At 44.8% G+C, this 23,242-nt stretch overlaps 2 protein-coding genes across 3 annotated transcripts; one reads left to right on the top strand and one right to left on the bottom strand.

The window, feature by feature from the left end:
- Nucleotides 1-10,105, top strand: HEXD (hexosaminidase D). Its single transcript, XM_055722498.1, has 12 exons — nucleotides 1-194; nucleotides 339-448; nucleotides 564-651; nucleotides 1,094-1,258; nucleotides 2,148-2,331; nucleotides 3,751-3,822; nucleotides 4,595-4,790; nucleotides 5,467-5,549; nucleotides 6,331-6,409; nucleotides 6,488-6,589; nucleotides 7,121-7,210; nucleotides 8,031-10,105. The coding sequence occupies exons 1-12, from the start codon at nucleotides 114-116 to the stop codon at nucleotides 8,197-8,199; spliced, it is 1,419 nt and encodes a 472-aa protein (XP_055578473.1). The 5' UTR covers nucleotides 1-113; the 3' UTR covers nucleotides 8,200-10,105.
- Nucleotides 9,957-22,925, bottom strand: LOC102045994 (cytochrome b-245 chaperone 1). Of its 2 annotated transcripts, none has more exons than XM_055722537.1 (8): nucleotides 22,767-22,925; nucleotides 21,739-21,866; nucleotides 19,900-20,030; nucleotides 18,671-18,712; nucleotides 17,317-17,390; nucleotides 16,135-16,231; nucleotides 14,799-14,940; nucleotides 9,957-14,225 (listed from the first exon to the last, which is right to left on the bottom strand). In XM_055722537.1, the coding sequence occupies exons 3-8, from the start codon at nucleotides 19,982-19,984 to the stop codon at nucleotides 14,096-14,098; spliced, it is 570 nt and encodes a 189-aa protein (XP_055578512.1). In that variant the 5' UTR covers nucleotides 19,985-20,030; nucleotides 21,739-21,866; nucleotides 22,767-22,925; the 3' UTR covers nucleotides 9,957-14,095. The 2 variants fall into 2 exon arrangements, with proteins under 2 accessions (XP_055578512.1, XP_055578506.1); XM_055722531.1 differs by having other exon boundaries at nucleotides 14,799-14,943; nucleotides 22,767-22,921.
- Nucleotides 22,926-23,242: the final 317 nt, after the last annotated feature.

The following is a 23,242-nucleotide window of genomic DNA, read 5'->3' on the forward strand; positions in this document are numbered from 1 at the left end:
CCCGGATACAGCGGAGGCAGGCCGAAGCAATCGATGCGGACAGGGGGTGCCGCGGCCAGCCTCGAGCGCGCAGCCCGGAGCAATCAAGGCCGGAGCGGCGGCATGCGGCGGGCATGGCGGCGGGCGGGCTGCGGCGGCGGCTGGTGCACCTGGACCTGAAGGGCGCCCCGCCCCGCGCCTCCTACCTGGCGGAGGTAAGGCAAGGGGGGCGGCGGGGGCTGCCTGGTCTCCCCCGCCCCGGCCTTCCCCCAGCCTCCCCCGGCCCCTCTCTGGGCCGGCCTCTCCTGGGCCTCCCCCGGCCCGACCTCCCCCGGCCCTACCCGCTCGTCGCCCCTCAGGTGCTGCCGCTGCTGCGCGCCCTGGGCGCCACCGGGCTGCTGCTGGAGTATGAGGACACGTTCCCCTACGCGGGGCCGCTGGCGCCGCTGCGCGCCCCGCACCACTACAGGTACCGGGGGGGGGGAGGGGGGCTGCGCGCCCCGCACCGCTACAGGTACCGGGGGGGGGGGGAGGGAGGGGGGTTGCACTGCTGGCCCAGCCCTGACTGTCACTGTCCCCTGCAGCCCCGGGGAGGTGCGGGCGGTGCTGAGCCAGGCGCGGGCGCAGGGGCTGGAGGTGGTGCCGCTGGTGCAGGCCTTCGGGCACATGGAGGTGAGCGGCGGGCGGCGTCACGCCTTCGAGGCCTGGGAGTGCTGGGCTGGGTGCACGGGGATGGCGGGCGGGGGGCTCTGGCGGGGAATCGCCGGCTCCGGTGCTCGGGTTGTCCAGCTGCCTTCAGCTGCACGCTCCGCTCCGGGCACCGCGGTGATGCTGTGCTGAGTGCTGCCTTTCTTTCGCCCTGTGAGGTGCTTTGGCCGGAGACCCCCGCAGCAGCCAGACACCCCCACGGCAGCGTGGAGCAGCAGCCGTGCCCCTCCTGCCTGTGCCAGCCCCGGGGAGAGGCCACGCGCTGTCCCCTGTGCTGGCAGAGCCAGAGCCTGGGGTTCAGCGGGACAGCTCTGAGCAGAGCCCTGGTGACGCCGGCGGAGGCTGCTGTCCCCCTCATTCCACAGCAGTTCCCCAAGCTCTCCTTTCCCTCTCCTTTCTCTTGCAGTTTGTGCTGAAGCACAAGGAGTTTGCTCATCTCCGGGAGGTGAAGGTCTTCCCCAACGCGCTCAACCCACACAAGGAGGAGTCGCGGGCGCTGGTCAAAGCCATGATTGACCAGGTCATGGCACTGCACGAAGACTTAAAGTGGTTTCACATCGGATGTGATGAGGTGGGACTTCTCCTGAGCCAGGAATTGTTCTCTTGTAATGATGGTAAGGGCTGAGGCTTCTGCATTTCAGTGCTGCCCAGGCCACGTTTGGGTAGGATTTTGGGGACAAAAAACATCAACTCAAGCCAGTGGAGAAAAGTCGTTTTGACAATAAACGATCCCAGTAGCACAGGATGTCATTTCTATGGATCTGAGTGCAATACCAAAAGTGTTGAAAGCAGTTTTTTAAAGCTAACTCAGCAAGAATCGCCTTAACTGTACTGATATTAGTTTAGCATTTTGTAACCTGTTGTGTTGGGAAAGTTAGATAGGGAGCTGCAGGCTTTTATAAAGCAAAATACTATTTTTGCAGAATAGTTTTAGATAAAATTCTTTCTAAAACAGCAACGAGTTTAAACGCATATGCAACCCAGCTGGCCCAAATCCACTCTCTGCACAGGACCAGCTGTGCTGGGGCCACTCTTGGACGTGTCCCCAGGTCACTTCTAGATTCATGTATAGATGATCTCCTTCCCTAAGCTGGGAACCTCGTTCTCTCTAATTCAGGACTGTATGGGCTGCTTCACTTGAACTGAGTAAAACTGGCCAGAGCTGCTTCCAAGGACAAACCTTCCAAAGACAAATGCAGCACACATTAATTATTCTTTAAATATTTTGGTTTCTGTAGGAAGATTCCCTTACGTGATGCATTTAGTCATGGCCACAGTCTCCTGCAGAGATAGAAGTGCTTGCAGTGTCTTCAGCTCTGAGAGGTGCTTTTAAATATGTCCATTGAGCCTGTCACATCTATGCGATAGGTTTTGAATATTGTATGATTTCATGATCCTGTGTCAACCTCCTCCCCCCTATTTCTGTACAAGAAGTCAAGATTACTTGCCTGGCATTCCAGGTCTACTACCTTGGCGAAGGAGAGGAGTCAAAGCAGTGGCTGCAGCAACGCAACAACACTCCAGAGAAGCTGTGCTTATCCCATATAAAAGCAGTAGCAAGTTGTGTGGCCTCATCTTACCCCGCTGTGACGCCTATCGTGTGGGATGATATGCTCAGAGGGATAAGTGAGGAGACATTGGCAGGTGTGTGACCAATGATGGGGTGAGTCATACTTTGTAGCATACAAAAAAGTTTACGCAACCAGCTGAAAATAATGAAAACAAAAAATCTGAGAATACTTGAGATGTGATCCGTTAGACTAGAGAGCAGAGATGCTCAGTCCTTGGCTATGCCACAGACTTTCTGTGGGACTGTGGGCAAGTCTCGACACGTACAATTCAGTTTCCCATCTGGTAATACACAGTGACAAACAAAACACTCATCATGTAGTGGTTGCCATCAATTCTACTTTCTTTAGACGTTGAGAAAAAACCCAAAAATCTCTTAGCATTTTTCGTCTCGGTCAAAATTTCTGTGCCTCTCACTACCTGCTAATGCTCTGTGTAATGTGCCACTCTGTGCAGCACCTGGTTCCAGCGGTGCAGACTCACACGGAGAAGTGGCAACCCTGTGAGCATCTTTGACAATATATGTGATCATAGTGCACATCATGAGGAACTCTGATACAGAATTGTGGGGTAGCTCCGAGACCTGGACATCATGAGTCTTGTTTGTTGAAAAATGGGAAACCACTGCTAAAATTTGAATAGTCCTAGCATAGAGAGAGTTCCAGCACTTTCAGAGCCACCTCGCCCATCTGCTCTGAACAGATTTGGACGATACTGTAAAGGGTTGTGCAGCTCCTCCAGCAGTGACTGACCTGTTCATGGCTTTTATAGTGGGAAATCATCCAAAAAAATGCAGTTGGGACCCATGCAGTTTCCACAAGAGCAGCACAGCATCTATCTAAGTGCACTCTACTGCTACAGGCAATGACAGACAAAACAAATTAAAATGGGATGCAATTAAAATACTGAATTTCTGTACAATTTACTACAGCTTCTCTAGGGGTCAGTTGCTCATGTTTAACACTAGTCAGGGAGTTGATTATAAAGGGATTTGAAGCTAAACTTGTATCTTATTTGTACTTTAAAGGCATCTTGAAAAGCTAAATTCCGTGCAAACACAGCTCAGAGAATCTCTGACTTAAAGGGTGAATATTTCCTTTGAGTTTAGCTGAAATCTTGCATGTGCAGTTTGCATCACTGACAGTTCAACCAAGCAGGTGTACCAATAGGTGCAAGGGACTAAGAATGAGATGGGCTCGGGATGGATGGGATCTCCGATGAATTGTCACTGCTGATCCCTATTTTTGGTTTCAAGATGTCTAAGGACTTAGTGGCCCCTGGCATGGGGACCCACGTGCTCAAAAGTCACAGCCCAGCTGAAAATGCCCAGGATCACTTCAACTGCAAATGAAGAATTCTGGACACAAGCCATAGTTAAGGAGTTATGCAGTGTTAGTTAGAACTAACTAGTCACATGCTACTGCACCATACTATCTACTTAGTTCTCACTTTTAACTGGCTGTTTTCCATTACTTAGAATTCTTTTCCTTTCAGAGTCTGGGGTCCCACAGCTTGTGCAGCCAATGATCTGGGACTACACAGCAGACCTCGACGTGGAGGACAAAGGTTTGTACTTCTCTGCTGAGCTGCGTAGCAGCAGAGGCCTGCTACCTGTTAAAAAACATAGCCAAGCCAAAACAGTGTGATCAAAACAAAGCTGGACACCAAAAAAATCCATTTTTGTTTTTTATTGTTTTAGTAGCATAAGTATAGCCCTTGTTTGACTTCACGTAATAGCTGCTATTACTTATTTTCTTTTTCTATTCATGTTTCTCCTGTGAAGGACTTGAATTTTCTGCTGTTCAATTCTTTTCAACAAGGTTGAGGAATCACTGATGGGACATTGAGAGGTTTCTCACAAGCACCATTAAATTAGCTCTCCTTGCATTAAAACCAGTGGGAGCAGATAGCTCTGTATTGAACAGCTCTGCAAAAGAAGCTTCAAGGCTTCATACATCTATAGAAATCGAAGGATAATCTCCTAAAGGCTCCACGCAGGCATCTAACATGCATACAAATACTGCTTTGTTGAAAGAAGAATCAGTTGTCAGGTATCGTGCATGCTCGTTGCATGCCCATGGTTCTTGGCACTGAAGCAGTTTAGCAGTTCAAGGGAATGGAGTCTAGTAACTGGGCACGTGAGAACAGGAAGGCAGTCACCAAAGCGGGCTGCTCGGAGGGGTTGTCAGATCTCCCGTCCTTGTCGATGCTCAGAACTTGGCAGGACTCAGCAGCCTGTTGTAACTGGACCTGGCTTCCTCTTAATTGGAGCATTACGGTCAAGGCTGAAAATGGAGAAAAACTTGTCCTATAAGTGTTCTTTTGTGTCTTATTGCAGTACATCTCATAGAGAAGTACCGTAGGTGCGGCTTCTCCAAGGTGTGGTTTGCTAGTGCTTTTAAAGGAGCTACGGGAGTGAATCAGTCTCTAACGCTTATCGGGCACCACTTGAAAAACCATCTTCAGTGGCTGAAAGTGGCAGGCAGTAGCCCTGCTGATGTCCTTGAAGGTATCGCGCTGACCGGCTGGCAAAGGTAAGGAACATCCTTTCGTGTGGTTCCAGGGATCACATGGAAGGAAACTTCCACCCCAAAACTCCCCTAGGAGGTACGAAGAGGCTGGGGATTTACAAGGGAACTTTGCAACCCTGCAGCCCCTCCTGTTGGTTACTGCTGGGCCTCACCCACTGACTGCGAATGGTGGATTTCAGAGTTCCAGTCCACTGCTCCAGCACTGATGAGCAGGAGCAATTGTTTTGGCAGACACCACCACCAGCAGATTGGGTTTGAAGGCTTGAATGTCCTTGGTGCCACCTTGAACTGCTTATAGACAGCACAGTTAACGCATGGCGTATATCGGCACGTCTGATGTGAACCCACATAGAATGAAGTTGCATAGCAGAGAAGAACTTGTTAATGTAATGGAGGAGTAAAAGGTTTTTATGCAAGTCAGGAGGTCGGCAGGAATACCAGAGAGCTGAGTTCCAATTTCTGACCCAAATTTGGCTTGAGAAAGCAAGTTCATTTGTAGCCGTTCTTAGGAGTATAACGGGAATACTTAGTGTTCCAGAGACAGAAGGTCCCTTCTCCAAGACAGAAACTGATGTTTCCAAAGCTCTTTGGACATTAGTGATTGAAATACTAAAATTTCCCACTTGTTTAGTATGTTTGAACAGTAAAATGTCTAATTAATGAATGTTTTCTTATTTAGGTATGATCACTTCTCTGTTTTGTGCGAGCTTCTCCCTGTGGCGATTCCATCGTTGGCTGTGTGTCTGCAGGCACTAAAGAACGGTACAATGACAACTTTATTCTCTCTCAGCTTATGCCTAGCGCAAGAGTGAAGTGACCTTGCCCTGAGATTGGCACAGGTGTATTATATATTTTGAGGTGGTTTGACTGACTGATCGTGGTCTGAATTACAAGCAATAAATTACACATACTGTGTGTTTGCAGTATGGGAGCAGAGAAGCCTCTTGGCCTAAGTATTTAAAAATAGCCATAGCATACTAATCATTTATTATGTTCTAGTCTGCAAATGGTCGCAAATTTCTTCAAAAATGTAAGAAGCTGGATTGCTTTTGAAACGCCACTGGTATATGAATGTGACTGATTTAGTTTAGAACCTGTTTGCATGCAAAAGTTGTTTTAACTAATCAATTTTCTTAAAACTGATGTAGGATGTCCACTGTCTGGTAAAATACTTCCTGTAGTTCCTGGTTTCTTTACAGGCAGTTGCCAGCAGAATTTTTATTTTTGTCTTTTTGCATTTATTTTCCAAATAAAACTCCCACAACCTACTTGGTTTTTAACCAAAGCAATAAAAATACTCGGCACCCTGAATGGAAAGCTCGTAGCTAGAAAGTGCTTCACCTAGCACGAGACAGCTGTGTGCGAGACCGTGTACTCCTCCCACCCTGAGGTTTTTCCTTGTTCTATTTCCCATTTTACCTTTTAAAGAATCTTCACCCAGGGAGAGCTACTAAGCCAATGCAGAGTACTCCAGAAAAACTCTCTTTTATGAACATTTTGGTTATTTAGGCTCTTTTTACTTACTTCTACTGTCTTCTGCCAGGTGGCTATTCTGAAAAGATTAAAGAAAACGTGGAAAAGCTCCTGGGAATGTCCAACCTGGAAACTGATACTTTCATGAGGTAAAATTCCAGCTGCAGGATTCAGATGCTTCTCATTGCGTGGTAAGTTCAGAAACTAACGGATCCTTTTTTGGACAGCACAAGTCTGGGGACCTTTCCTGGGAGCAATGTCCTTACACTTGTGACACAAGTTAGTTTCTACCTCAAGTCATCAGTGGATGATCTTCTTGAAAGGAACAGGTAATAAGGCTTATGTCGATTCTCTGGCTGCGTGCAGGAGTGTTGGAGCTGTGTCACCTCACAATGGGGCGTAACTCCAGCAAAGGGATGTAAACATCAAGCTCTGCATCTCAGGCATCACGTCCCTCTATAGAGACACCTGAGCAGAACATAACATTTAGACGTAAATTTAAAGTATTTCAGCAGAATTCCTAAATACTGTGTGCCACCTTATTTCAAGAATCTAGTTACTTCCCAAATTAAATCTTGCTGTTATTTAAAGTTACAATGAATTTTTTTAATGGTGTGGTTACAAAGAAAGGAGCTTGAAATGCAACTTAAATTGCAACAGATAATCAGGTATTCTCATCTGCCAGGAACAGTCTTGTACAAGCTAGTTCCAAAGATATGTAGATTTAAATTTACCTACTCTTTAAGCGTTACCTCTGCTTGTGCAGCAGTTCAGCTAGAGCCCTGTCACCTCCCTGGCAGCCCACAAACACCTGTGTCACTGCTGTTTCATGAGCTGCTCACACTAACGTCCATTTTCAGGTACGTCACAGGCTGGTTCAGCCCCTACCACAGGAAAAGGAATATTATTCATCCCATAATAATGCATCACTTTCAGCCAGATGCAGTGAGGTAACACCACTTATTTTGCATGATAGGGGGATGAAAGTGTCATATTTGGGGCCCTCAAGTACATACACTTCTGAGTACTTGCCTCTTTCTATAATTATTTCATGAGCATCACTGGAAATCAAACAATATGAAGTATTCCTAATGTGGTTTTAAACAGAAGAACATGTTTATCTTTGTCCACCTTCTGTTGAACAAATTCTTTGTATGCAGGTACAAAATCAGTCTCTGACAAGCTCTGCCTTGTGTATGGAGCTGCTGCTGTGCTGACCTGCTGCATCTGACAGCAGGCGTTAGCCTCAGCCTAGGAGCTCCCCATGGGACAGCTTCCAGGCAGGGCTTGGAATAAAACCAGCCCCTTTCCCTGCTCCCTGGCACTGTGTGCTTTTCAGAACTTGTCCTAGACGTGATACCAGTTCATGGCTAATGGCTAATTTACACAGGGTTTGCTGTGGGGAGGTGTGAATATCCAACTGCATCCGCTCTCCCTGATAAAAACTAGAATTCAGTTCCCAACAAGTCTCACAGTGGGTTTCAGTTACGCTTAAAACGTGTATCGTGTTTCTATGAGCTCACATTTCAGTGCTTTAAGAGTCACTGTGTAAGGAAAGTGCTAAGGTTAATGGTACTTAAACACGAACAGCATCAGCCTTTTCCCATCTGCACAAAATCAAGTCCTTTGAGCTCATGTAATAGATGCTTCTTTTCCTGTAAAGTCATTTTAAGGACTGTGCTCCCTCTAAAAGGCCCAGGGAGCTCGCCCTCCCCTGGGGCAGAGCTTCCCTGCAAATGTGACTGTTTCTTCCTTCTGATTTCTACTCAGTCTTCTCTCCAAGTGGAACGCTGTGGTGCAAGACCTCCAAGCAGCCATGGAGCAAGTTTTCCACAGGTGTACTATAGAGGAGTGGATGGAGGAGAACGTCCACCCCAGCCTACAGAAGCTGCAGCAAGTGGTGGATGATTTAGATAAAGCAATAAAAGCACAAAATTAGGGGCATTTCAATTAGTCTGTCTTTCTACCAGCCATGTTTTCCCATGATATAAATTGGCAACCAGTCATATAGCTGGAGCTTGTCATCGTGAGGCGAAGCACGAGCTGTGGTTAAGTGAAAGTGACCTGAAGGCATAAAGGAATTTGTGGGTGTAAAAGGCTTCAACTAGATTTTAATTTTCTTGTCTTAACACATTAGTGAGCCTTAAATCACCTGCCCTGTCAGCCAGAGTTGCTCCCCTTGCGTAACACAGTGCAGGAGTGAGTCAGCACTCAGCTGCGTTACAAGGCAGGAGAAAAACCCATTTTCTTCCAAATTCAGCATTTGTAGTAAGAGACTTCCTCACGTAACAACGACCTGGAGGAGGTTCTACAAGTCCTACTCTAGTCGGTAGTCAACATGTCCTCCCTTTGTAATTTCTGTAAAAAGATACAGAATACGTTAAACACGCTTTAGGTCCTTCTCTTCTGTACTGTGACTCCCTCACCTTTCAGCTGCATTGAGAAACGTGTCTTCCCATTGAATCATGACAAGTCCTTCCACAGCGTACAGCGGTTGATTTGTTCCAGATACTGGGTTGGATTTTTTTTTTTTTTTTTTGGTCTTTCAAATACATAAACCCATCAGTCTTAAATCCAGCTTTGATGAGCTTGAGGCCAGGAAACTGACATCCAGCTTTTTGCAGAAGTCTGAGCAAGGAACTGCTGCCTAGATGCTGACGAGGTTACAGCAGATACATGAAGGAGGACACGTACCACCACAGTACAGAGCAAGGGGAGCTCGCGAAAAGGAGGTTGTACTCAAGAGTGAAGGTGACACTTGGACCTTGTGGGAAAACTGCCTTAATGCACTTTGTACCAAAGCATTGTCTAAGCCAAGTGTGGTTTCACCCCCACAGAGAAAGACCATCCCAGTCACTTTAAGGCACCTGCTTAGCGATGTAAAACCCGAGACTGCAGCTTCATCCCAACGTGAAGCATCCCTGGAGCCCACTGACTGAGGGGAAATGCTGGTTTATGCTGCTTTCATGCTGAACTTTTAATAATGTATAGCAATGTATCTTGTGGGCTCAACTAGAGCATTAAGGTCATCACCACAGTGGAAAACAATTCAGAAATCTGATAGTTAAGTACACTACCATCAATATTCAAAGTATTCCTTACTTGTTTGCTTCATTTATTGCTTTCTTGAAAGTCTTCTTTTGGAAGCAAAGGTATTGAAGTTTTCTTGCAAAAGCCTATTATAAAGAGTACGGCTTTAGATACAGGAGGCACAAGAACTGCAGCATAAGACAAATCTTTAACTTAGTAAGAGCTACAGGAGTTAGGTCCACATGCAGATTTTTATCTATTGATATATATACATCTTAGTTACAAAAGTCACATACCTTGAACTAAACAAGTCTTAATTTATATTACTATAATAAATCCTTTGATACTCAAAATGTTTGTGGAAATTTGCTGTTTGTTTTTGGTGAGGTTTTTTTGCATGTGGCATGTTGGTTTGATTTAAAGGGAGGAAATGCAAATGCATTCACCTGTGGAGAGTTGGCTGTATCAGCTTCTTTGAAATGGAAAGCTAGACTGCTGCACAGGAGTGAAAGCAGGGTCAGGAATGCGCTAGCTATTTAGGCTTCCTCTACTCTGTCCTTCCCCCCCCCCCCCCCCGTTAACTCCTTCCACAGATCTGTGCCAAGTAGTCATTTATCCATTAATATTTTAATGAAAAACAATATAAAAGACAACAGTGACACAAAGCAAGTTATCAAAGTTAATTTTATCAATGGACGTTTGTAAAAAAAAAAAAAAAAGACAATAAACAAGGCCTTGCTGAAATTCTACTCACAGTTTTAAAGCAGAAAAGCAATTTCTAAACATTTTCCAGAAGTATTTTTGCCTATCTGCAATCTACTACAGTGTCAGAACTAGCACTCTATTTACTATGTAAGCCAGCTCAGTTTTTGGTATCCGTGTAACTTCATAAATACAACACAAGAGTCAGATCTCGGCTATATAGCATAAATACTCTGATTTTCTTTGACTCCTGCACAGTTGATCCTAGTTACTGAATAACTCATTTTGTGAAATACCAGAATATTAGATTATAGCTTAGATAACGCAACTTTCTCCCTTGGTACAACATGCAGTCCAGCTTTTGTTCAGCACGGCAGCTACAGCCGTGATCCCACCCAACCGCACATGTGCACGTAACTTCAAACGTGCTGCTGACACATCTGCCCCACGGCACTGAGCACACCTGTGTATTGAGGGACATCATAAGAAGGCGTTGGTTTTACAGGGCAGGGCGCTAGATCTAACCGAAGGTCTGTTATGCAGGTTTGCATATCAAAATTACCAAAAATCATTTTTGTAAGTCATACAAACTACAGCAGTCCAGGCTCAAGTTACTAGATGGCCTGAGATGCAAAAAGAACAAAGCCATCACCTGTAATACTCTTCCAGGAGTATCTAATTTCCTAACCAGAACTAGTCTTTCACATCATTCCTTTTAGTACCAGCCACTTCACATCAGGCACACGGAAGGCTGTGTTTGCTGGGCCTTTTCATTTCCTAGGCCCAAGTGAGGGAAACCATCCAAAAAAGCCTTCAGGAAAATGGTGGAAAGTGGCAAGAGAAGAGGCTCGGAGAGGACTAGCGGGAAGGGGGGGAACCAGAACCTGTCCCAGGGTCACCCCTGCTGTTCTGAGCAGTTCCTTCAAACTGCATCGCACCGCTGGGGAGCCCGGACACTGCCAGTGTCATGCACGTACATTTTCCATGCATACAGCTGTGAAAATCTGGCTACGTCCTCCAACTACAAAAGACAAATTTTTAACATGGGAAACTCAGGACTTGGATCAAGAGAAACGCACACATCAGCCTGCCACACTCACTCGAGTACAGCACCCAGCTGCCAAGCGCAGGCATCCCCACCCGCGCAGCAGGTACCGCAGTAAGGACCCAGCCACGCGTACCAGCCAGCAGTGCCCGGCACAGGGCTTTTGAAGGATTTACCCCATCCCCCTTCACGTTAGCTCAGCCTACAGAACTCGGGTTCCCATTTGAAACTGTGCTAATTCGTATGGCGACAGAGCCGCCAAATGCAATGGAAATGGCACAGGAGGGGATTACACCAGCTGTCCCAAGTGAGAGGCTGAGGAGGCAAAACCTTCCTCCCAGACACACAGTGCGTGCCAGCAGCCATCCCTCTCCTGCCGACCATCAGTAGGTCCTGAGGTGGGAGCGAACACTTAAGAACACCTTTAAGGAGATGATCATTGGACATCAACTCAAAACGCCACGTGTCACGCAGAATGTGTGTCAAGCTATGTTATATGGTCATTCCCCTTTCCAGGGATTCCGAGTTTTCCTTACACTGTTTTACTCTGTATAATGCCATTGCATAGTCCGTAAGTATATACATTCCTAACATCAAGGATGCACAGCAAGCTAGATGCACAAGAGAGCTCAGCAGAAGCAGGGTACATGACGCTGTGTAGGGTTAGATCAATAGACACACCTGTCTAAAGTGGATTTTTAGCTGCAAAACCACAGCGTGGTTTGTATCTTCCACGGAACGTTAGTTCTCATGGAAATACAAAAGAAACCTAACACAGCTAAGGTTGAATGCAGGTAGTTTTCTCCATTTCATCCACAGTCAGATTCTGTGGGCTCGGAACGTAAGTGCAATGTATATCCATACCATGTACTCCCTCTGAATATCCTTGCTACAAAGCAGCAGTTATTCTGCAGGTTGCACCCTTTTGCTTATGTTATACCACTAAATACTCTAGTTTTTTCTGTATTTCTTAATGGAAGTCCTTAGAACACTCGACATCCTCATTTTACATTGAAGGGGGGGGAAGTTCTCCAAATTCCTAATCTCATTCTCCTCTCTCTAAAGTAAGCGTCACCTGGGGATATGTTACAGTCAATTTAAATGAAGACCTCTCCCAAAGCTTTACACCCTGCAATTTTTTTTTAACAGGTTTGATGATTATTCTTAGCTTACAGCTGTGCTTCAGAATAAAGGCAAATTTAGCTAATTGCCTGCAATCTCGTTTTCCCACATTTGTACCTAGCAGGATCCCAATTCCAGTGATGTGGGGTAGAGACTGTAAGCCACATGATTAGCCCACCAAATCAGAGCACTCCACAAGCATGTCTCCTGGCAGAGGTCTGCTCTGATACCTGATGCGATTACAAGTTCCTTTTTCCTATTGAATAGAAACAGAGCCATTTCTGTGCTGCAGTCAAGCTGCAGCAACAGCTGTCTCCCTGTTGCAGTCTGATTACCCTTTCAAACTGACAGTAAGAGTATCTTTGTCTCACAGCTCACATACTAGGTCTAAACGGCTGCAAGTAAAATTTTGGTACAACCTGTTCTTTGGTCAGAAATGCATGTGCTTAGTTTCAAATATAGCTGGAACACAGAACAGGACATAGCTTCTGCTGAAATCTTCTCATAGCTTTCTCTTCTGTAGAGGTAGAGAGCTTCAAAACAAGAACACAGGTTCGTTTAGGACCAGAAGAAACTGCTGCCAGAAGACATTTGCTGCTGGCCAAGTATGAAAGCAGACACAGTTACCTGGTACCCTGTTCAGATCTCCTAGAAAATATTTACACAGTTACTTCTAATTCAGATCTTAAGACCATACAATACTAAATAAAACCTAGTGAACTTTAATACAAGCAGTTTTAGCATGCTGAAGGAATTTTCAGCTCTTTACAACCTTTTCCTCATACTGATCTGTTGATATAGGCAAAATGAAGTTTTAGTTCTAGACAGAACATGTTGCCTAACAGAGGTAGCTTTTACGTCAAAAAATACCTTGGAAAATTCATATTTTAACTATTTGTGAAACCACTGGTCAGAACAAAAGACACTACACCCCTGGAGTAAAACACGGGTACAAGTCAAACATTGGATCTATCCCAGCTATCTTATAAAAAAAAAGTTATTATTTAGCACTTCGGTATCATTTCAAGTGAGGAAATACTAAGCAAGTGTAGGCTACCACATTGTTTCACATCAGTCTTTTCCCTACCTAAAGTAACAGACGTGCTTTTCTTCCTTTCTAAATACACAGTTAAAATAGTAAATGTTGAGGTCTAGAAAAAGGTTATTCTGTCTTAGGGTAGCCTGTGACCAGAAGTTAAGCAGGAAGGATTAAGGTAGAACATCCCAAAGATGCTGAATCAACATCATCATTTTTGTTTACTATTTATGGCTCTTGGCAAGTCCAAGAGAAGTAAGACACTGTAACAAGTTTATCAGCCTGATGTTTGCAATTCCAAGACAGTCACTCAAACTTTAGTTTCCACTGGTACCTAAAGGAAAGTCAGTAGTAGAGAATATAAAAGTGCTACTATTCTGCATCACCTAATTGTATATATTAAGCTGCTTAAAACCAATTCAGCGATATATTCAGTCACTTATAAGATTTCAAGACAAACCTCAAAGCGTTGTGTTATGTGTTACAAATTCAGCTCTTCATTTCATATACTGTACCTGCAGCAGATGTTTGCAGTAAGTGAAAGTTTACATCTGTATCTCCATAAATGGGAAAGCACAAAATTATTTCAAACCAATTCATTAATAAATAACTGTTCCTAGACAAGTCTGATGAGCTGACAAAGTTCAAAAGCCAGCAGTGCCCACATGCAGGAACTAAGGCAAAGGAGCAAATACAACTCTACAAAGGCACTACTGGGGGCACGGGTCTTGAAGCAGTTTAGCACTATAAAGGTGCCTCAAGACAGATTCCTTCCATAGTAAATGCACATCGTAGAGAAATGCTCAGGCCACGATTGTGAGGGATTTCTTTTTCTGAAGAACAATCAGTGTATTTTCCAGATGTCTGAAAGCCTCTGCTTTCTTCAGCTCATGACGACTATTAGTATTTATCCTGTGGTTCATCTGCGTCACTAGCCTCTGTTTCACTGCTCTGAGAGAAATCTTGTTGGCTCTCTACTCTGTCCAGTTCCAGAAAACTAGTAATGAGTTTGGCAACTGCTTCCACATCGCTGTGGAAAAGAAGAAACAATGTGAGAGTTAGTGAAACCATGGTGTTGACAAGAACAGGCACACTAATTCTTGACAATAACTGCTTGAAAGGTCTGCTCCACATATGGCACAGAGCATGACTGACAGCACCCCACTTGTGAAGGAATATCAAGCCCTTACTTCCACATCAGAACAAATCAATCCTTTTCCCACAGTCCCTGCTGCAAGAGTCCTTATTATCAATGCTTAAAATAAATCCTCTGTTAACTGATAAATACACTGGATGGCTGCAAAACAGAATTAATTCCCTCTGCCACTGCACAGCTGAGCTGGTGAAGGCAACTACAGCAGACATGCAGCATTAAAGGGATCTTGGATATCTAAATATGATCAGTCTCCCGATGGGAGTTACTCAAATGTCTGCAACTTGAAGCATCACGGGGTTTAAAAGAAGTTAAACTGGCTAACACAAGGTCATATCAGCAAGTATGAAAATGGAGCTAAGAGGAGCCTCAATAGTTGGCAATTACTGAGCCAAGTGATCGGTATTTCCCACCTTACACATTCTAATTGAAAAAAAGTCCACACTGCACCTTCTACAGCCCAGCACTGCGCTCTGAGTCAGTGGGTGTGAAAATCCAGTGACAAACCGTAGCACAACCAGGTAACCCTTCCCAAAATATCGAACAGTCTCCTCTTCCACATTCACATCTCGGATCTCATTCAGTAGAGCCACTACTGTAAACAGATGCGGAAAACAAAGTAGTCTATTAGCATTTCTGCAAACTCTGAGCACTGCCCCTAGCGACTAGCAGGACCGGGACTCTACTCTTGAGCGCTGTCACTCGGATCTGTGCAACCGGAGCAGTGCTGCAGCAGCTAACAATTGCTGAACTATTTGGGCGGAACAAACGAGGAGTGACTACAGCACGTATTAGCTGGTATAAACCCTAATAAACAAGGCATACTGCCTCCCAGGAACTGGGGACCATTAGTTTATTACTTATGTTTCCCACTGACTTTAATGACAGCTCTAAAGATTCTTCTGTACAGAGTAGGCAAATGGGTGTTTGAATACTGAACGACTGAACTGTTCAGAGCATCTGCTGATCTCCGCATCCCCACATTGATGCTACTTGAAACAGGTATTACCAAATAACCTCTCAGTTAACACTAAACATCCTTCTCTCCATATCTCTTATCTTCTATCTCTAAAATTATGTTTAAAAAACAATTCAGGTTAGGGGCATTCCAAATGTTGTCAGTTTCCTAAGCATATTGAGAGTCAGTTCCGATTTAGACTAGTAGTGGAATAAAAAATCTGACACTAAAGAGGATCCTACTTCAGTTTGCAATGGAGCTCCTGTCTCAGTGACTCGTCACATACTATATATTTCAACTTCCATTGCTGACAAGAAGCTTGAAAGAAACGAGATACTGCATTAAGCTGTGCCTACTGAATATGCTGTTTTAAATGCATATTATGTATTTGCAGGATATAACATGCCTGCTTGCACATGATATCTAAAGATTCGCCTGCTACTGAAACCAGATTAGATTACAGAAATATCATCTGCCGAATCCAAAAAGTTTTTCTAACAATCCCACCTGCAAAGCAGGCTGGCCAAGGGAAATACAAACCCGCACATTAACATCCCAAAGGAAGGGCCAAGACTATTATGGAAATCAATGTTAGGCCTAGTTACTCTGGATTAAAATAACTAACAGGATGCATTCAGCACCCTGACCTGAAAAAGCATTTGGGTGCAGAGAGGCAGATTATTACATCTGCTGCTTGGGAACAAAGCAGACCTGGAAACAGACATGACTAATTTGAGTACAGAACTCTACAGAAGCTTATCAAGTGGGCATGTACGCATTCCTTCTGTTTGCTTACCACACTTGCTACCACAGATACTGCTTTCTCACCTTGTTCATTGCCTCCTTTTGAGAAGGTCAGTATTTTTTTGTAAAGATTGAATGTTTTTAGGCAGACTGTTCCCTTGTTCTTATCAAATACAGCTTCCTATAAAATTGAAAAATTAAAAAAAAAATCAAGATTTTATTAAGATCATCAGATTATACATCAGTAGCTATGTTTCAAAGTAAAATAAAAATAGTTATATAGGTAAATAATCTTGGTAACACAGAAAAATACATAGCTATTTTAGAGACATTCTTCTACTATTAGACTGTGAAAATTGCAACCTTGTTGTTGGCTTTAACAGAGACTTTACCGTATCTCCTGTGTTACTTCTAGAAGGAAGTTAAAGCGGGTTTCGTTGCCCCTCTTGCCACATTCCACATGTAGTAAAAAATGGAATCAAATTTGGATGTTAACTTGGAGCCCCTGTAATTTTCCTTTTTTATGTATGCATTTGGCCTACGGTACACACATCCAGTGAGCGTAAGTTCTAGTTACACTTTTCACTAACACAGTCACTAACCACCAACACTCCAGTGTTGTGCTGGATGGGCCAGGCTTACACTAGATTTAAGATATTGCTGACAATTGATGAGAAGAGGATACCTCACATGTGTGGGTTGCTTATTCTAATAACAACTCAGGTCAGTAAGGTGACAAGCCTATATAATGGGTTACTGCTCTCAGTCCAACTCTGAACAAATCAACATCCACACGATTAACAGCCAGCCTCACAAACACCACTGCTTTTCTCACTGGAACTTGGCTGAGTAGCCTGGAAGGTTACAGCTACCCTGTTTAATGGTTGTTCTGCAACTAGCTAGAACAGTTAAGTACAAAATCATGTTGTAGCAGATGAAAGTGCTATTCTTTATCCCTCTTTTATTTAAGAGGAAGAAAAGGCCACAAAACAGTTTGGGGCAGGTCTCCTTAAACAACAAAAACAACACTTAAAAAAACAACAAAACAAACAACACTCTATGTTTAGCTTCGTGTTCTCATGCTTGCGTAGTGAAAGAATTATTGCCCTAATTCTAGTCCTTGTACAGCAACCTGAAAGAGTTCCTTCAAAATCAAAAGCATAACTTGTCTGTTTGGACTGAGCAAGTGCACAGGGCTGCTGGAATCAGCACCTGCCAACTCTTTCTAAACTCGCACGACCTCATTTCCTGAGTTCAGCATCTTACCTCCCACTGCTCCAGATTCTGTGCTGCCACAAAGAAACACCCAGCCATATAGAAGAGCTTCCATGCCAAGCTGTCTGAACAATGCAAAAAATGCACAAATTCAGGGGGTGTTATTCCTTCTTTGGTATTCAAACAGTTAATTTTAAAAGCAACATGCTCCCTTTAAAGGCAACAAAAGGAAAAAAGGTTTCTCTGATGCGACATTTTTGCCTTTAGTTGTAATGCAAGCTATTTTACAGCTCTCTCCCAGGGTAAAAATACAAAAACTCTTCACATTTTTCTAAAACTCCATCTACACTGGGTTCCAAACCATGCAGAATTATAAGCATATATATCATTGGGAAGGTTGTAACATCACTACACATCCTTCTCTAAAAGCAAAGGCATCTTAAAAGGCATCCACAGAACTCTCAGCCTGCTGTCAGCCACCAAATATTTGTGCTGCAGAAGACAAGGGTAAGGGACAATGGAAATTCACCGAAGCAAACATGTTTCTTCATAAAAGGAAGCAGTCGGCCCTCTTGACAAACAAACATTTGCATTTTATGTCCTGGAAATGTTTACATAGAGCAGCCTAAGCAATTTGCTTACTCAGGCTTTTACTAAAGGCAGAGTAGAACTGTGCTCAGTATTGTTTCAGAAAACTTTGTTGCGGCGTCTTAAGAAAAAGAGGCTGATTTAGCTGGTTTCTCAAGCAGCTTTCACTGGACTTTGCTCTTTAAATAAAAAGATATTGATTATATGGGTAGCATATTCCTCCACACTATTAAGTTTTAACATTTGACGTTAACAAGATACAGCAAGAGAATGACAGGACAGCCTGCAGGATTAATTCCACAGATGGAAGGATACCTGGCATTTGGTGCCATCTGCTCTATTGCAGGGGGGGGCAGGAAGCAGCAGGAGCTGTCTGTTCTCTAGAGGTGTTTTTATGAGTAATCTCTGCTAGTGATGATTTAACAGTTTCCAGAGAAACAGAGCACTTCCATCAAAGGCAAGGCAATCATTTCATTATGGTGGCAAACAATCATTATATGTCTTCCCATGAGAGCTGTGAGGACCAGCTAATCACATTTATAATACACACTAAAAGTACAAAGTGCCACAGAGTACTAAATATCACTATTAAAAATGCACTTGCAAATGGAAAGGGAGGCTGAGTAAGAAATAGAGCAATAAAGCACAATAAGTCACACACAGGCAATTATTGCATTTTAATATTCACACCATATACTACCTTTTTAAGGCCAGACAGGAGCTGCAGAGAGAAGTCATCAGCATGAAACACAGATCAACAGGAAATAAAAAATTCTACACCAAAAAAAAAAAAAATATAAGAAAGATAGGCCATTACCTGCACTATAATAAGCAGCAGCCAAACCTATGGAGGCTATTCCTAGGATGAGAAGGGAGAGAATTAAGACAAACAAGCAGCTCAAACCATCTAAAATTCCCTGATTAAAAACATACGAACATTCATAAGTTCATCACTTTTCAAAGAAGGGACAAATGTGATTGTGACATTGATCATTATATGAATAAAGAGTCAGTTATTTTTTTCTCTGGACTAAGTTTTAAAAACCTCCCATTCTGCAAAGACACTACAAGCACTGGGGCTGAGGTCAGAAATAAAAAAGGTTGTGACAGAATCGGGAACAGAACTTCTGGGGGACTCTCAGTCTAACCATTACACTACACTTCCTCTTGAGCACAGCACAATTTTGAGCATGCTGCCATAAGCACGACAATGGCTATTTTCCCCTCTAAGTGCTCGGTGGAAAGAAAACTTCTGCAATAAAGTTGTGTCAATGGGAGAAAGGAGCTGGCAACTCCTGACAAGGAAGCGGCAGCAGAGCCCCTATTGCCCCAGAGGGCTGCTGCAACTGCAAAGATCTTGCCTCAATGAGAGTTTGACAAGACAACACCACTGAAAGCAATGGCAATGCTGTAGCATTACTGCAATGGGATCTACTCAGCTGCAAAGCCAGGGTATGCCACGTCTTCCCTGCCAGCTCTCTCAGTGTAATCCTAAGAAGTGCCACTGCATTTTTTTTCTGTATATTCAATACTGTTTAAAAACGGATGCCTTTCAGAACATCCTATATGACTTCCTATTTCATACACACAGGGCCATTAACAGTTCACTGTCAACCACACACAAGATCTAACCCCAGCATCGCTACACTGCAGAATTTTCCATTTCTGAAAATGCAGATGTTTTTCAACATTAAGTATGCATCCCCTTTAGAAGCTTCACATTTATATTGCTACATGGCATATAATAGAACTTTATTTTCCTGATGTTTCAGGACTCTCTTAAAATTCTGCCTGTGAGCCTCTGACGTTCTGCAGATGACAGACTAAAATACTATGTCTGACAGTGGAACTACCATGCTGAAGAGTAGATTTCAGACTCATTCAGTCACTACTGTATAGCAGAAGTTCAAAGCACAATGATTCCTCTTCTCAAAAGAAAAATGCCTGAAAGCCAGGCATCTCTTGTTAGATGCTCTTTTAGGAATTTATTCTGTGACCCCTTTCCCTTAAAGCAAGTTCTGAAACTGACATATATTATGATCTTACCAACAAAGAGAGACCAGGATCGGATGCCAGGTGACCTCTTCAGATGAAGATGGGAACTCGTGCGGTTTTCAACTAACATGTACATCTTCAGAAGAAACTCCCAACAGCCCAGTCTGACTCATGAAACCTCACTGGACAAAAAAAATAAAAAAATAATTTAAAAATTAAGAAACTAAAATCATTGTCAATTCCAACACTCTACCTTCCCAGCATTTTTCAAGGCTTATCAAGTCTTAATCCAGACTATAAAAAACGTCCAGGGTAAGAACCTAGTCTTTTTTCTCACAACAGCAGCAACGTGCACACCTAAAAACAACTGCAAAGAACAACTGTCATGTGGAGACTTGCACAACAACAGGAACCTGAACTCTTCAAGAAACTTCTCATTTTGGGGGTAAAAGTCTCCTCCTTTCTATCACAACCAGATTCCAGAAGAAAATGTGAAGAACAAGAACCTGGAACAGTGGTTTTGCCGATTCACGCAGCGCTTCAAAGAAATAAAACAGCAAGAACAATGGGAAGTTCTTTGACAACCATTTTTCTGCCAACTGCAAAGGCTGCCACGATGGGCAGGACAAGGCAGCCTTCCACAACAGACGCTGGGTCTCTCATCCCTCATGACAGACCAGCAAGGGTTACAGCCTCAGCCTAGCTGTGCCAGTGTCACATCATGCCATATACAGCATTCCCCATATTTCAAACCAAAAGCAAGAATAAACCCAGGAGTTTCCAACAAGAAGTATATTTGTTTCTCCTCAACAAGACCATGCCTTCAGCCTAGACAGAAAGTAACAGTACAGATTAAAATTACAGGAATTAATTAAAACCAGTAAGAACGGGGCAATCCCATGCAGCATTTGCAGAAAGTTTATACTTTTTTGCAGCACAAAATTGTTTGAATTCTGGCATAACTGTGACCTCCAGCGCAAAACCCAATCTTATCCCAATACTGTCATGGCAAGCATAAAGACTGATTTGCATGAGATGCAAGAGGCATATGAGGACCCAGCTGATCTGTTCAGGATTGTCACTAGAGAAAGGACAGGCTGCTTACTGCTTCCCTTAAGCAAATCAGTAGAGATGCTTGTTATTATGATGAAGATCATAATCCAGTAAAAGTAAACAGGAAATGAAAGCACATGCTAGGCTTTGTGTCATAAAGTTAGCAGGTTATATATTGGCCTTAACCACAAACTTTTATTTTGCCCGTTTTTCTGTTACGACCTTCATACCACTTAAGATAGTGGGTTTTAAGCAGACTTCCTCAAAAGGGATTTCTAAAAAGGCTGTCTACTTTTCTTGGTGTGATGCAGCTCAATCTCTGTGAAGCATTCTGAGGACTGCGGGAGCACTAAACCAGCTTGTTTACTGCCAAAGACAATGAATGCCACCTGCTTCTGTTGACTTGGTCCTTTAATCATTAAATAGCTGACTCTTCTGCCTACAGAACCAGTTGGCAGGAGACTGGCACTGAGCTGTTGTTAGCTGCCCATGATAACAGGTTTCCAGAAGAATGCCAACATTCAACAGATTTCTGAATAACCATGAAAAGCACTTTAGAGAGCAGGCCCAAGCACATCCAGGTTCTTACGGAAGAAAAGCAAGCGAGTTTTAGCGCTTTATTCATCTTTCTGGTTTTAGACACTCCATGACACTCCTGCAATTCTGCACCAACTGGCTAGTTTAGATACAAAGCTCCAGGGGATTTTTTTCCCCGTTTAATAAAGAAGATTTAGCCAAGTTTTTTTCAGTTAAACAAAGAGCACATATGACTTCGACTTTAATCTCTTAGCAACACATTTGAGAGAATCTGAAGATGAAAGAGACAAAACCACTTACGCATAAGACACAGCTCATTTCCTCCGGATGTCACACATCAAATTTTAATTTTCAACTGGCTCCTGTGAGTCGCTCTCAATATATCGGAAAATATCTCTGCACCTACAAAGCCATCTTCTGTCTGCAACCTAAAAAAAAACAACAACAAAAAAGTTATCAAATACATAAAGTTCACTGCAGAAATCTGGCCATACTTCACAACCACCACACCCTACTTAAAAGGTTGCCGACAGGCGAACCAGCTACACCCGTTAACACGAACCTCAGCAACCCACACGTGTGCGGTCCAGCACCCCACGCGTGTGCGGTGGCACGCAGCGAGGGCCCGTTCTGCAAATGCAGCGCTGGATGCTCAAAGTCAACAGCAACACCTCCCACAGGGGCGGCTGCTTGCAGGACTGGTGCCTCTGGGGACAGAAAGCATCAAAGCAGCTTCTTAAAATTACATTTTGTAAGCCATAAGCATGTCTTTACCTGAACACAGAACTTTTACTACAGCAACAACTTCACGGTAAGTGAGAAAGAGGTACTTGGGGGGGGCTAGTTTTGCTTGCATTCACCAGGTTCGACATCAAACTGATCTTCAGCACCAAAAGTAAACACCGATGTACGTCCCCGCGGCTCCTAAGGGAGGCCGGGCAGCACACGAGCGAACAAGCAACCCGAAGCCTTCGCTACAAAGAGGGGCCGCGCCAGCCCCGCGCCCCCGGCCGCCCCCCGGCTCCCGGCCCCGCACCTGCCGCCCCCCGCGGCCGCCCACCCCCGAGGGCCCAGCCCCGGGCAGGGCCCGCAGCGCGCTGCCGAGGCCGCACCAGACCCCGGTCTTCCTTCCCCCACGCGTGGGCAGCACCAGAGACCCTCAGCTGGGGCGGCCCGGGGGGCAGCAGCTCCGGGCCCGGCCCCGGCCCCACCCGCGGGGCTGAGAAGCGGCAGCCGGCGGCTCCCCGAGGGACGGTGCGCCGCGGCCCCCGCCGCATCTGCCCGCTGGCTGAGCCCCCCCGCCGCCCCCTCAACCCCCCCGCCGGTACCTGCGGGGCGCGGCAGCACACCCGACGGCCGCGCTCTGAAAAGGGTGGCCCCGCAGAGCCCGGGCAGAGCGGCTGCTGGGGCGTGCCGGCGCGCCACCCGCCTCAGGGAGGACGGGCTGCGCCAGCGGCCATTTTGGATGAGGGCAGAGCAGCCTTCCCGCCCCGCGGTTCCCGCCGCTTTGTGCGGGGGCGGGCGAGGAAGAGCCTCACCCAAGATGGCGGCTCAGTGCCCGCATTCAAGATGGCGGCTGGGCCGGTGGATGCTGCCTAAGTAAGAGGGTTGACGTTTCTTTAGGTTGTAAGGCTTTAACTGCTTTTAAAAAGAAGAGACAATCGTGCCTGTTGGTAGACAAGAGGGGTGAAATGCTGTAGGGTGAGGCTGGGTGTGTGGAAGAGCTTTACGGGGTGCAGCTGGTGGCAGTTGGGTAGGCCTGACGGGTGAGGGGGCATGATGCCTGGCTGTACAGGGCCTGGTG

This window comes from Falco cherrug, chromosome 1 (assembly GCF_023634085.1).
Source record: "Falco cherrug isolate bFalChe1 chromosome 1, bFalChe1.pri, whole genome shotgun sequence".
Taxonomy (NCBI): domain Eukaryota; kingdom Metazoa; phylum Chordata; class Aves; order Falconiformes; family Falconidae; genus Falco; species Falco cherrug.

Bases quoted from the DNA above. Each gene is read 5' to 3' on its own strand.
- HEXD (XM_055722498.1), top strand. From the start codon at position 114: ATGGCGGCGGGCGGGCTGCGGCGGCGGCTGGTGCACCTGGACCTGAAG. The intron at 1,259-2,147 runs GTGGGACTTCTC...CTGGCATTCCAG, and splicing joins TTCACATCGGATGTGATGAG to GTCTACTACCTTGGCGAAGG. The intron at 2,332-3,750 runs GTGTGTGACCAA...TTTTCCTTTCAG, and splicing joins AAGTGAGGAGACATTGGCAG to AGTCTGGGGTCCCACAGCTT.
- LOC102045994 (XM_055722531.1), bottom strand. From the start codon at position 19,984: ATGTACATGTTAGTTGAAAACCGCACGAGTTCCCATCTTCATCTGAAG. The intron at 18,713-19,899 runs GTAAGATCATAA...TTCTCATCCTAG, and splicing joins ATCCTGGTCTCTCTTTGTTG to GAATAGCCTCCATAGGTTTG. The intron at 14,226-14,798 runs GTGCAGTGTGGA...TCTTTTCCACAG, and splicing joins GCAGTGCTGGGCTGTAGAAG to CGATGTGGAAGCAGTTGCCA.